Source organism: Chiloscyllium punctatum, chromosome 1, assembly GCF_047496795.1.
Source record: "Chiloscyllium punctatum isolate Juve2018m chromosome 1, sChiPun1.3, whole genome shotgun sequence".
Taxonomy (NCBI): Eukaryota; Metazoa; Chordata; class Chondrichthyes; order Orectolobiformes; family Hemiscylliidae; genus Chiloscyllium; species Chiloscyllium punctatum.
Genome location: NC_092739.1, coordinates 53,340,392 through 53,354,368, shown reverse-complemented (window position 1 = coordinate 53,354,368; position 13,977 = coordinate 53,340,392). Strand labels below are relative to the sequence as shown.

At 39.1% G+C, this 13,977-nt stretch overlaps 1 protein-coding gene across 7 annotated transcripts in view; it reads right to left on the bottom strand.

Annotated features, from left to right (window-relative positions):
• Window positions 1-4,458: 4,458 nt before the first annotated feature.
• Window positions 4,459-13,977, bottom strand: part of slit2 (slit homolog 2 (Drosophila)) — a 461,089-nt gene continuing 451,570 nt past the window's right edge. For 6 of the 7 annotated variants that reach the window (XM_072561956.1, XM_072561971.1, XM_072561962.1 and 3 more), the window contains 2 exons: window positions 9,648-9,859; window positions 4,459-6,222 (listed from right to left, as the gene is read on the bottom strand). In XM_072561956.1, coding sequence (XP_072418057.1) covers window positions 5,981-6,222; window positions 9,648-9,859 — 454 coding nt within the window. In that variant the 3' untranslated portion in view covers window positions 4,459-5,980. Of the gene's footprint in view, window positions 6,223-8,856; window positions 8,946-9,647; window positions 9,860-13,977 lie in introns of all 7 variants that reach the window. The other variant, XM_072562078.1, reaches the window with a different exon arrangement.

Sequence of the window (13,977 nt, the reverse complement as noted above, 5' to 3'; positions counted from 1 at the left end):
ATACATGGCCTCACATGTTTTGATAAAAAGCTTGTAGAATTTGGAATTCTTTGCCTGTGTTAATTATGCTCCGGCAGAGTCCCATTTTGCTCGAAGTGATTGGAATGAATATATTAGCTCAGGAACCTGCTAGATGTATTTAGCCTTTGATATGGATCCTCTTGAGTTGTTATATCTGGTCATTATCTGAAACAGTTTGTTGAATCTATTCTGCTTGACTGGGAACAAATGTGTGACATTAGTGCTGTGGTGTGCAATTTTTGACGGTTGCAAAATCCTTGCTGATCTTAAAAATATGTAGATCCATGCACACTGGCAGAATAAATGACAGGAACTCCCATCTATTTTGGTTACGTAAAATGTTTCAGGTGTCCATCCCGAGAATCTGTTTTGGTATCGAAGATGCATAATGCCAGTACCTGGGATGCCAGAAGCATTTAGCTTACCTTGTGTGGACTGCACCACATAGCCTGAGTACATTGCATGTAAGACACTTGTTGGACCACAGCTGGAGTGTGTGAGTGCATTGGAGAGAGTGCAGAAGCAATTTAAAAGTGTTGTTCCAGGGCTAAGAAACTTCAGTTGTGAGGTTCGAATGGAGAAGTTAAGATTGTTTTCCTTATGGAGAAGGCGAAGAGGAGATCTGACAGAGCTTTTCAAAATCATGTGCAGGCTGGGCAGAGTAGATAGGGAGAAACTGTTCCCATTTGTATAAAAACCGAGAATGTGGGTACCTAGATTTACACTGATGTTCAAAAGAACCAATGTTGGTATGAAAAAATCTTTTTCAGTCACTGAGTAGTTAGGGTATTGAATACATTGCATGGACGGGTGGTGAAGGCTGGTTTATTTAAGGCATTCCAGAAGGGCATCAGATGATTGTTCGGATGGAAATCGTGTGTAAGGGTTTGGATTACTAGTTCAATGACCATACCTCTACAACTTCTCCTAAATTCACTTTTGCACCTCTCTTGGATCTTTTATGTTCCAACAATAGTATTCTATCCTTGACTGATTCATTCATTGATTGTCACTTGCACTTGTTACATGTATTTGTTACAAATACAGTGAAAAGTGTTGTATAATGTTGCCACTTTCTGGCATCATCTTAAAGATGCAAATAATAAACCAAGATATAGAACATGAAGATAAAAATTAAAGAAATATAGTTAAATGTTCACCATTAGCATCCTGTCATACAATCCATTCTACAGCTTGTCAGCAAACCACCCACTAACATGTCCCTTTTGTACTTGAAGCAGATGCTATCAATAGCAGGTTGCAGGCAAAGCCAGAGACTGACCACTGAATTTCCACACCAGCAACCCAGTGAAAGGCACTAGTGGGGAGCACGGACAGGGAGATTTGTCAGAAATATTGATGCATAAAGTTAAAAGGAACAACTCTGCAGGGTGTTCCATTTTTTAACTCTTCTTATTCAAATTTGCCATCAGCATGCAAAATGATGCTGCTTTGATCAGTTGCTTATCTGCCTCTGCTTAGCATTGTCACTAACTGCTAATACTTACCCTTCTCATCCCTTTCCAGGTCCACCAGATAATGAGGCCCTATTATTAGGGCAGATATTGGAGGCAATTGCTCCTAAACACAGACTGTCAGTTGACCGTAATCCAACAGGCAGTCAGACACTGACATCCCATACCAAAAAGAACTAATTATTCATACAGTTTGAAGGGTTAGTGAATTGGAGAGCCATCCAGACTTCAAAACAAAGCAATGAAAAGAACTTTATGTAAAGTTTATAATGGCTTTTAGAAGCCATTCCTAGATAAACTTGTTTGTCAGTCAATCAATAGTATTTATCTTCCTCTGGACCTCAGCACTGATAATAATGTTTCTCCTGCCAATGATTTAATTGCTGTTCCTGCTTAAATGTCTCACAGCAGGTAGATTTATGCCAATTAAGTTCCCCACGTTTGAGCAATCTTACCTAGGGCTTGCTGACCACAGTGAGTTTGATCCCAGAATGAAGGTACAGAGTGTAGGATTCATACAGAGGAGTGGGATCACTTTCAAATGGCAGGCTTTAATTGATGTCTCACCATCTCATCAGTTATTTTCTCAGCAAATCTTCAAAAGCCACATTGCCATAATTTTGTGCCTTACTTCTCAATGTAAACAGATAAACCATACAACAAAAAGTTCGTGAAACAATGTGTGATCTTTATTTGAAGATAAAATTGTATACAAATAGAATTAACTGGCCATCTCTGTATAGTACAATTAATCTCAAATGTTGCTGCTGATGAACTGACAAATCATGGGACTAATATATCAAATCTTGTTGAAGTGGTAAGGATTAAAGTGCGTCCCTTTGCAAGTACAACATGTCTGTTTTCACCTGCTGCCCTTACATGCAGTACCTATGTTAATGTCAATTAGCCAACTGGGTCAGACTGTGCCAGTAGCTGAAGCACTGCAGTCTGAGCAGATTATTTCATGGTTAGAATTAGTAAGGATCACATGCGCTAGCCATGTCAAATGTTCCCAATGGAAGTTCATCAGACTTTTATTCCCATATTGTAGGTATTAGTAAAGTACCTTGTCTAAGTACGAAAAAGGGTAAACAAGCATTGAAAGTTGGCTGAGTGCTTCTACAATTGTGATTATTAACTTTTAAATTTCACTTTATCCAATGCATAAATTAATCATTATGAACCTCTTTATCATTATAGAGTTTTGCTGCATTAGCGTTATAATGTGTTTACTGCTACCCTGCACTCTAAGTGGTTATAATCTGAATGCATTCATCTGGTGGGTGTAAGGACTGGGGTATGATAGCAGGACAGTTGGTGTTTGGGAGAAACTGAGGACTGCAGATGCCAGACAGTTGGAGTCAAGAAGTGTGGCGCTGGAAAAGCACAGCAGGTCAGTATCCGAGGAGCAGCAGAGTCAACATTTCAGGCATCAGAACCAGAGTGCACAGAGTGTCAGGTGGTGGCTACTTCAACAAAACTGTTTTTTGTTGCCCGAGAGATCTCAGGCTACTGGCATATTTAGTCTTGCTCATTCTCAGCTTCCTTGTAACCCTTGTGCTGTTGTGCCTCCACTTTGTCCTCAAGTACTTGTTGGCTTTGCAAAGTTAAAATTATATAGCACACAGCTTTCCACATTGGACTTGGGGGCTGTCAGATGACTCCAGACCTATCCAGGAAATGAATCCTTTGTTTCAGTTTGCCAACTGTCTGTTTGATTAGAACTCTGGAAGAGGTGCAACTAAGTGTATCACTTATCAGTCTCTGTATTCAGGATCCTGAGAAGTGTCATGATCCATGCATTCAGGATTTCTCTCACCCTCAAACAGACAGCCTGACATCTGATAATCTGGGTAGAAGAGAGGACACACAATACAACGGATAAGGATTGGAGCAGCATGACGTTTGCAAGGAAATGGAGCACAGTTTTGCCTGAAGCACTGTCAGTACTTGTATACTAGTTGTGAAAAAGATGTGTTCTTTGGATGGAGCATGCAAAAGCTACATGGACACAACCAATCATGTGGTGAATTTGTCGACAGCCTTCAATTAGGGCAAGGTTCAAAGCTTCTTCCTTGTTTTGCTGCTGCCATGGAGAACCTGATAAATTTGTGCCATTTAATGAGGAGGGCATATGATACAACATTCAATTGAAAATAGATGATACCACTTGCTGTAGACTGGAATGACTCTGTGGTGTGGTCGTTGAGAGCTGCAGTAACCTTTATACCCACTACCAAGAATGCTACACTTTCATGTTAGTGCTGCAAAAGGTGGCTTATCTATGTCAAAGCCTCTCTAGTGAAGCAGAGGTGCTAGGATCAATGTTTTTCTCAAATAGAGTTAGAATGTCCAACTGTGAAAGACTGATGTGACATATGCCTCCCGTGCCCTCCTCTCTTTCACCCTCTCCTGTCTACGCTGTGGACTTCTGCAATCTGCCTACTCCCACATTCTGACCAGTAGACCACACAGCACACAGATTACTGAGTTAGACTTGTGCTTCCCAAAATATCACTCCCCAAGCCCACATCCACAGAGCTCCAGGAGCCAACAATTAAATATGAGGCCTATAATTCCAGGGGCAGCCTAGAAAATCTAGCTAGAAGCTTATCTGACTTGAACAAAGATCTCTCTAAATAACACTGGCACACCTTATAATGCTATTGTTGGTGCCAAGAGTTCCTGGGCGGGCTTTATTCGTTGTGACAACAGTTCAAATTATTACAGGGCTGAAGAGTGGTGTAGTACCTTTAAATAATTGAATGAGGACTCCAGTTTCAGGCAACCATTCAGAATAATTAAACCTTGCCCAATCTAAAACAGCGATTAGAGGCTCAGAAATTAGTGCATTTATACTTTTCCCTTTGAGTTGTTAAAAGCAAGGATGGAATGAGGCAAAAAGTGGGTTTCATCTTTACTTTTTACACAACCAATCAATAAATGCAAGAGTACATCTGACTGAAGTTAATATTTGATTTAATTTACAAACATCAGTAGCATCACTGATATCAGTCAACATGTACAGTAACCAGTTTCAGAAAAAAAACAAAGGAAACCGAATTGTATTTACACAGGCATTCCCATTCTTTAATTTGTAAAGAGCACAGCCCAGCTACTTAAATTTATCAACTCTAAATCTGTGGTTTAGCAGCAACAAGTTACTGTAGGAGAACAAAGGGCTGACATGTAATTTCAATAGTCAAGAAAAGGAGACAATTCTGAATTTACAGTCAGTTAGGAAATTGAGGAACTCCAAACAATATCCTGATATGTAAAAACTTGTTCATCTGCCAGAAAACAGCATGTGTTTTAATTTACCTTTACTAAATTTCAGGGTGGAGGGATAAAGGGGAGGTGGAGGTTGAAAAAAAAATCACTTCTATAACAAAAAGAACTCTAGTTTGTCAAGGTAGGTTCAAATTCAGCAGAATTCACAAAATATACACTGGCTTGTTACATCTGACACTGTTAGGCTGAGGTTATTTCCCAGGCTTTGTAAACCAAAGCAATGTCATTGGTCAGGATTACGGGAGACACAGCTGATCAAAAAGATAACAAGACAATTCACCCCGAGAGGACATGCTAGATTGTTAGTTAGTCTATCTCCCCCCAAAAAATAAAAATAAAAAACTGCAATCTTTTTTTAATGTTTTTAACATACAAAAATATGAGGACGAAATATAAATTAATATATATTAAAGATTCAAAAATGGAGTGAAAGAGAAGATCTAGCAAAGTTAGGTACAAGTTTTTTGATACAATAAATACTTCGTAATGATATCTTGAATACTGCGTAAACTCATTTCAAAAGAAAACCACAAAACTTTATCCAACTAAGTAATCCATACATCAATTCTCTATTGGTTGTATAGTCCCCATTTATAATTATATTACAAAGAATTAATACTGGAAACAAGGCTTGCTAAAACACTTTGTAAGCTCGAATATGCTAATGTACACATTATACTGGGGAGAAAAAAATAACTGTCCACATATTCAAGATGTGAAATGGCAGCAGAAGTTCTGGGCTTCTTCATCGATACACATTCTTGACTCATGACCTTACAGCACAGTTACATCTGTGTCTCTGTGTTGAAGATGAACTGATGTGACTTGCAGCTTGTCATCTTCTTCAAATAGACATCACTCACGGTGGCACATTCCTCCTTTGGACTTCACTTCTACTGTCCACTGGATGTCAAAATATTGAAAACTTCCTTTAGCCAAGTCAGGAAAAGTCAAAATCCAGTCCAAAATGGTTTGGCTTCTGACAAACATTTTATGTGTGTTGCAACAACTTGCAGTCAAAAAGACTTGAAACATTTTTGAAAATGAAGAAAATAGTCATTTTCTGATAATAAAAATAAGTCTGTTCTGTATTTTACAATATAATTCAAATATCTCCACCATGGAAGCAAAAATACGTCCCACACAGTCACCAGGTGCACATTGTTTTGAAAAAGGGCAAGCGTTTGAAGCTTTTACAAAGAACATTGCGAGCAGCCGCATTTCACGACTTTTTCCACCTCCTCCACAAATGAAGAGCCGTCAGTGCATTCAAAACTGTATTTCCGTCGCTTGCTTCTCAGAGGACCACAGCACTGCCCATTGTCACATCCACCTCTGCACTCTAACCGCGAGACCTTTTTGGTTGTTTGGCAAGCGGCATAACCTTGCTGCTTCTGGTAGTAATCTCGGATTCGTTCCCCTCTACAGGAAATTTCTGTAAGTGAGAAAAAGAAGAAGCATTACTTCTGGTTTGTTTCTAGCAATGACACCTTCCTCATCGGATGCTTAGCTTTTTGGGTTGGTGCATCCGGAATTAAAAACTAGTGACCATGAAGCTACAAGATCGTTGTAAGAATCCATCAGGTCCACTAATGTCCTTTAGGGAAAGAAACCTGGTCTCCTTACATAGTGTAAAAACTAAAAGAGCTGCAGATGCTGTAAATCAGAAACGAAAACAAAAAATTGCTGGAAAAGCTCAGCAGGTCTGGCAGCATCCGCAGAAAGAAATCAAAGTTAACCCTGAGGAGGGGTGACTCAACCCACAATGTTAACTCTAATTTCTGTTCACAGATGCTGCCTGATCTATTGAGATTTTCCGGCAATTTCTGTTTTTGTTCCTTATCTACTGTGCCAGTCTCGGTGAAGAGGGAACCAGAAAGGTGAAGAAATCTACTTTACCAGTGTTATCTGGCAAAAGACATATCTTCCTATGACAGTATCGGTAGGACTGAGCAGTATACAGCCTATATGAAGATGGAGTCTCCTCTTCACACTGAGGATACTGTCCATCCTGTTGTGTGAGCTCTATCACTGTGCCAAATGGATTAGATTCAGAATTGATTTAACCAAGCCAAATTCGGTCTCTATGGCATGTTGTAGGTTATCAGCCACAGAGAGTTGTACTAAATCACAATTTGCAATCTTATGGTCTGACAAATCCTTTACTAAAACATGATTATCAAGCCAAGGGATTAACCCTGGTACAAACAGTGTAGGAGAGTTCATTGGGAGCAGCACCAGACTTGGTGTTAGCATGGTAAAAATGCAAGACAGGATCACAACCATGTTAAACAGAAGAAGCAACATACTGCAGATATAGCTAAGAGATCTCACAACACAAGGACCAGATTAATATTCTGTGATCCTGCCACATATTGTCAGGAATTATGTTAGACACGTAAACAACTAACTGAAGGAGGAGGCTTCTCAAATGATTCCATTCTTATTAAAGTGCTAACCCAGACTAAACAGTATAAAAGACAAGGCATTTGCAACCATCTTCTACAAGAAGTGTGCAGTGGATGATCAAGTCTTGGCTTCCTCCTGAGGTCCCCACTATCACAGATGTCAGACCTTCGGACAATTCAATTCACTTGACCTGATATCAAGTAAAAGGCTCAATAGCATCGGGCCCTCACAACAATGTGGCTGTGCTGCTGAAATTCTGTGCTCCAGAGCCAGCAGAGGCATTGACTAAAGTTGTTCCAGTGCAGCTACAAAACTGCTATCTATCCCCGACAAGGTGGAAAATTGCCCAGATAATGGTATGTCCACAAAAAAACAGGACAAGTCCAATTTGACCAATACTGTCCCATTGGTCTCTTGACCATCAGCAAAGTATTGGAAGGCATCATCAAAAGCATAATCAACTGGCACTAATATTGCAATACTGATCAGTAATGCTCAATTTGAGTTTCACTAGGCCCATTTAACTCATAACTTTAGTCCAAACATGGACAAAAATGCCAAGCTCTAAAGATGTGATGATGATGACAACTCTTGACATCAGGTAGCATTTCACTAAGTACAGTATCAAGGAGGTCAAACAAAGTTTGAGTCAATGGTAATTTGGTGAATTCTCTCCATCGGTTCACAAAAGCAGCTTTGTGTGATTGTTGGTGTGGTTCAAGAGAGCAAATCATCATAATCTTTTCAAGAATTGGATGATGCTCCCAAGCCATGACAAAAAGAACTAATTACTCATGCAAACTCCGTGACTAATTAGAAGTAAAAGTAAATTTTGAAATCTGACATTCCCAGAAAGTTCAGGATTTCAGTAGGTTCAGGATGCTTTCTATTTGTGGCCAGTTATACATTCGGGAGCACTAATTTGCACATACTTTAAATAATTCTTTAAAAAGACAATAAACTTGTAAACAAAGGCATCTTTACACTAGTAGAAATATGTTAGTCACCGAGACTGAATTTATACCTAGTTTCTCCCACTTGTGAGGAAAAGCTTCATAACTTTGAGATTTAATCTCTTCATCATTTGTGGAATGAAACCAGGTCATACTGTTGCCTCTTGCAGAATGCTCTTTTAATATCTATATTTGTATTTTGGGACTTAGGATTGCACTTCTATCAAATATATTTTAGATGGACTAATACAGTAGTAAATACCATTATAACTAGAGACTGAAAACATAGTGCTTTATGACAAAAAAATCTGCAGTTTCATATTTATGTCAAGAATGATGAGCACAAGCTCCCTTCGCACTTCAATTTTTCCATAAATTTTTATGGGTACAAAAAAATTGATTTTTGTACCAAGCTGCACGCTTATTTATGTATTGACTGTGTCTTCAGTCATCTAGTGCAGAAACATGAACCAGCAAGACATGGGAATAAACTATTACTGACTGCATGCTTTAACACTCAAAACAACAGTAAGAAAATCACACTGCACAAGCTAAAAGAACTGGGAAAAGTTTGAGTCAGGATTATGGAGAAGAGAATTTTATTGGATTTAAACAAGTGAATAAGAAAGATGAAAGTTTTTTTAGATAAGGATAACTAGCAGGAAAAGAGAAAAAGAAATTATTCACCCTTTTCCCGTTTGTCTCACCTGCAAGAGGTGCTGTGATTGGTCAGTTGAAGCTGAGAGCTCAGAGGTAGAGTTTGTACTAGGGTTAAGTGCAGAATCATTGGATTTTGCTGCTCATTCCAGGAAGATATAGAAATGTTAAAGTGAGATAAACAGCAGTGAGGTCAAAGCTGATAAATTAAACCTACTTAATTGAAGGATTTTGAATTCATTTAATGAAAGCTTATTATACGAAAATGAATTAAACTGAGGCATATGGAAATACAAGCATTAGTAGTTGAAAGTGCAATCTAGGATACAATCATGCCATTGTCAGCATTCAGCACAATTCATTTAGAGGTATACAGAGAGATCTGTGTTTATTCTAAAAGGAAGGAAGAAAACATACTTCATAGACATTCTTTCCCACACAGAAAAGAACAGCTACTTCTGAAAGAACCAACAGACTTCAACTTGTGGGGTGTGGGATACAGTGAATGATGAGAAACATTTATGTCACAGGCCTGTCATCATTTTTGAAGAAGTATATAATTCTGTATTGATGTTCCGCAAATTGCTTTATTTTGCATAACATACAATGTAGGCATTTTTCTCGAGGAAAGAAATAAGACACAAAAAGTACAAAAGCAAAAAAAGTGATTAATTCCTGCAATAGTTCCATTCACAATGTTAGCAACACACATAAAGCAAGCTAATGGTGCATTCCAAAATTAATTTTGGATTAAACTCACTACATTTCGGAAAGTACACTATGATGGATAAAAATTGTCAAACCTATTTTCAGAACCTTACTTAAAATGAGCTGCCCATACCTTTGTCACAGTTCTCTCCAGTGTATCCACTATTACATTCACAATAAGGTCTGCTAACAGCTGAAAGCCTACATTTGCCATGTTTACACCTGATGTTCTGACAGGGATTAAAAAGCTCCTCTTCTTCATCACACAGTACACCTTTGAAACCCATCTGACATTTACAGCTGTACGAGAAGGCATTGATGGGCACACAAATACCATGTACACACCTGAAAAAAAAATTGAAATGCCATTAAATAATTAACAAATGAAATCAGTGCTTTTATCTTACAGTTACTGTTAAATTTTCTCTCTTCTGGCCATTTTTCAGATTGCAACTTTCTGCTACTCAGCGAATGGATAAGCAATATCAGTTGGCCTGATAGAAAACCTCACTTCCATAAAATAGTCCATTCTGGGCAGATTACAAAATGATATAACTTAAGCAGATAAATTTGAGTAACTGACAGTTGTAAGACTTGAACTGAAGACCGTCATTAGGAATCAACAAATTCAGGTCAGAGTTTTTCTTTTCAGTTCCATTCCTTTTCATCTGTTCACCTGTGTGAAATAGTCTAGAGTGGAGTCAATATACTGGGTCACAGTTGTATCGCATGAATCCTGACCACAATCCTGCAATACCAAGTTCTCAGTGCTGGTCAGGCCAGTTGATGAAGCTCCTGGGGCTTTAATTTCCTTGAAAAATGCAAAACCTAATGCCTCCTAGGCTATTTTATCACTGCCCATTATTCTAATTGAAATATGCAAGAGCAATTTTACAAAATAAAGAAGGAACATGTCATAGGAAATTAAACCTCCAGGTGAGATACTTTTCCACATAAATCAGAAGCTGTCTTCTGTATACCTGTTGGTAGCGACTGACAGAACAACAGCAAAAGCCACATTTGATCACAGACCACCCACATTGGTGGGTATAACTTTAGCAGTAAGGACACTCTTCTCAATGAAATATTTTAAAAATTCTCATTAAGTCCTGGATGCTGTAAAATTACACTTAAGTTCTCTATTCATTAACAACAATTGTTATGAAAGTATAATAATTATTTTTAATGGAGAAATGTCATTGTTAACACCGCTGCATTCAAACAATGAGTGTTCAATTAATAGCACTCACTCAAATCTTTCTAGCCAAAATCAACCGTATTATTCAAACAAATTTATCTCCATTCCAGATCAAAACCTCCAAACTTTGAATATCACAATTGCACTGTTTATATGGCTGGTATCATGTTGAAACTAAAATGATTTAGTTAAAATATTTTTCTCTGAAGTATAATTTGCTTATTTCATACAGATGGCCATTAAAGGATGAAAAATACCTATGCATCATAATTTTTTGATAAATACGTTTGCACAAGTAGCTGAGGACAACACATTCTGAGTGAGACACAGCTAGATATGTGTTTCTGGGAAATTGAGCATAGTGGGAATTTGATGCGGAAAGGGAATAAAGGGCCTTGAATAATTGATACTACTTGATATTAAACATCTTCCAAAAGGTTTAGTTTAAAGGCTAAGTTATGGCGTGAGAGGTCAAAGCTGTGAAATGCTCTTCCTGCTATTTGTGGAAAGGTGGCTCCATTTCTAGCACCCAGGGTCAGCCTTTGTGCAAGAAGTGCCTTCAGCTGCAACTTTTGGAAACCCAAGGTTTGGATCTCGAGAGGCAGCTGGCAACACTGTGGAGCACCTGCATAATGGCTAACACACACAGAAAGGTGGTCACTCTGCAGGCTGAGACTTCACAGGCCTGAAGGGAATGGGTAGCCATCAGAAAAAAAAACAAGAGGACCAGGAGGAAGTTAAAAGTCTCCAATGGCTATTCCCCTGCAAAACAGATCTACCACTTTGGACACTGCTAAGGGGAATGGTCTCTCAGGGGAAACCATCAACAACTTAATTTGTTGAAACATGGTTGGCTTTACTGTACAGGGAAAGAGTAAAAATGTGGGAATGCAATAGTTAAAGGATATTCAATTGTAAGAGGAATATACAGGTGTTTCTGTGGCTGCACACAAGACTCATGATGGTATCTTGCCTCCCTGATGCTAGGGTCAATAATGTATCAAATCGGCCACAGGACACTGGAACAAATGGCTGTGGTAGACATCAGTACAAACAACTTTGGTAAAGGAAAGGGATGATGTCCTAAAAGCAGAATATATAAGAACTAGGAAGTAAGCTGAAAAGTAGGACTTCAAAGGTAGTGATTCCAGGATTACTACCAGTGCCATATACTAGTCAGAGTAGATACAGCAGGATATATCAAAAGGCTGGAGAGATGGTGGATTTCAGATTTCTGAAGCATTAAGAGTGGTTCTGAGAGGAGGTGGGACCAAAACAAAGTGGATGGGTTATATCTGGGCCGGTGTTTGAGAGAGTGGTTGGGGAGGCTGAAACTAAAAAAGCAGGGGAGTGTAAAGCTATGTAAGAAATCTTACAAAAGGAAATCAAGGACAAAAACAAAAAAAAGAGAAAGAGGAATTAAAGAAGCGATAGGCAGAGAAATGAAGGGACAGCATCAAACAGGCTTACAGTGAAAAATAATGGAAACAGGACAAGTAATGTTAAAAAAGACAATGGATTGATTGTGCAAATAGATGAAAACAGGTAATAATTTGAGATTGAGGAGACATAACTGCAGGGTGATCAGGGTTGAGAACTTAATATCCAAGACTATCTAGAATTTAGGACAGACAGACAAAAACTAAAAGCCTGTGGAGTTGCATTGCTGGTTGAAGAGCTGAGAGTTATCAAGGTGCAAAAAATATAAGTGGTGGCTGTGTATAGAGCCACAAATTATAGGAGTGATGTTGGAAATAGCATTAACTGGGAAATTAAAGATGCATGCAATAAAGGAACTTTGCTGATTATAGGTAATCTTATTCTGCATCTAGATTGGGCAAATTTAATCACAACATCTCTGGGACAATCAACCACACCGCCTTGTGGCTGAACACTTCAACTCTGCTGATGACATGCAAGTCCTGGGCCTCCTCCATTGCCACTCCCTTACCATCTGACGCCTGGAGGAAGAACGCCTCATCTTCTGTCTTGGGACCAGTTTCCTCATTTCCCCTCCCCCCACCTTACCCCAGTTCCAACCATCCAGCTCAGCACTATCCTCATGTCCCATCCCACCTGTCCATCTTCCTTCCCACCTATCTACTCCACACTCCCCTCTGACCTATCACCTTTACCCAGACCTCCATCCACGTATTGCACTCTCAGCTAACTCCCCCCCAGCTCCACCCCCCTCCCATTTTTCTCTCCACGCCTGACGCTCCCGGCCTCATTCCTGATGCCAAAATGTCAACTTTCCTGCTCCTTGGTGCTTTTCCAGCACTACACTCTTGACTCAAATCTAATTTGTAACAATACTGTGGCAGAAGAATCCCTGGAGTGCATATGGGATGGTTTTCTGGACCAATATGTTGAGGAACCAACTGGAGAACAGGTCATCCTAGTTTGTGTATTGTGTAATGAGAAATGAATAATTGGCAATCTAGTTGTGTGAAGCCCCTTGAGGATAAACGAACATAATATGCTGGAATTCTTGCTAGAATGGAGAGTCATGTCACAGATTCTATGTGTAGGGCCCTAAATCTAAAAGAGAAAATTCCAATGCAGTGAGGGACAAATTTACAAATGAGTCTCTTGTAGTCCAGACCAGCTAAAAGTGGCAGTTTCCTTCCTTGAAGGACATTAGTGAACCAGATGGGTTTTCCCAACAAGCAACCATGGATTCATGGTCATTATTTAGACTCTGAATTCTATATATTTCATTGAATTCAATTCAATGCCACAGAGGGATATGAACCCAGGTCTCTGGAACATTACTTGGATCTTTGAATTAACAGTCCAGTGATAATACCACTAGGCCATTGCCTCTCTTTTTAATGTAACTTAATGTAAAATATTACAAAATGTGGGATTGGGGTGGTATATTTAAATGTATAGAAAACTGATTGGCAGAGAGGAAACACACAAAAGGAAGCAACGAGTCCTTTCTGAATGACAAGCAGTGACTAGTGGGCTACCACAGGGATCAGTGCTAGGATCCCAGCTATTCACAATAAATGTTAATGATCTAGATTAGGCAACTACATGTAACAGCTCCAAATTTGCAGATGACACAATGCTGGGTGGGAGAGCGAGCTGTGATGAGGATGCAGAGATGATTCAGTGTGATTTAAACAAACTGAGTGAGTGAACAATTGCATGTCAGATACAGTATAACGTGATTAAATGAGAGGTTATTCATATTGGAATGTGCAATTGTACACCAGTCTCTGAAAGGAAGCTTGCAGGTGCAGCGGGGAGTCAAGAA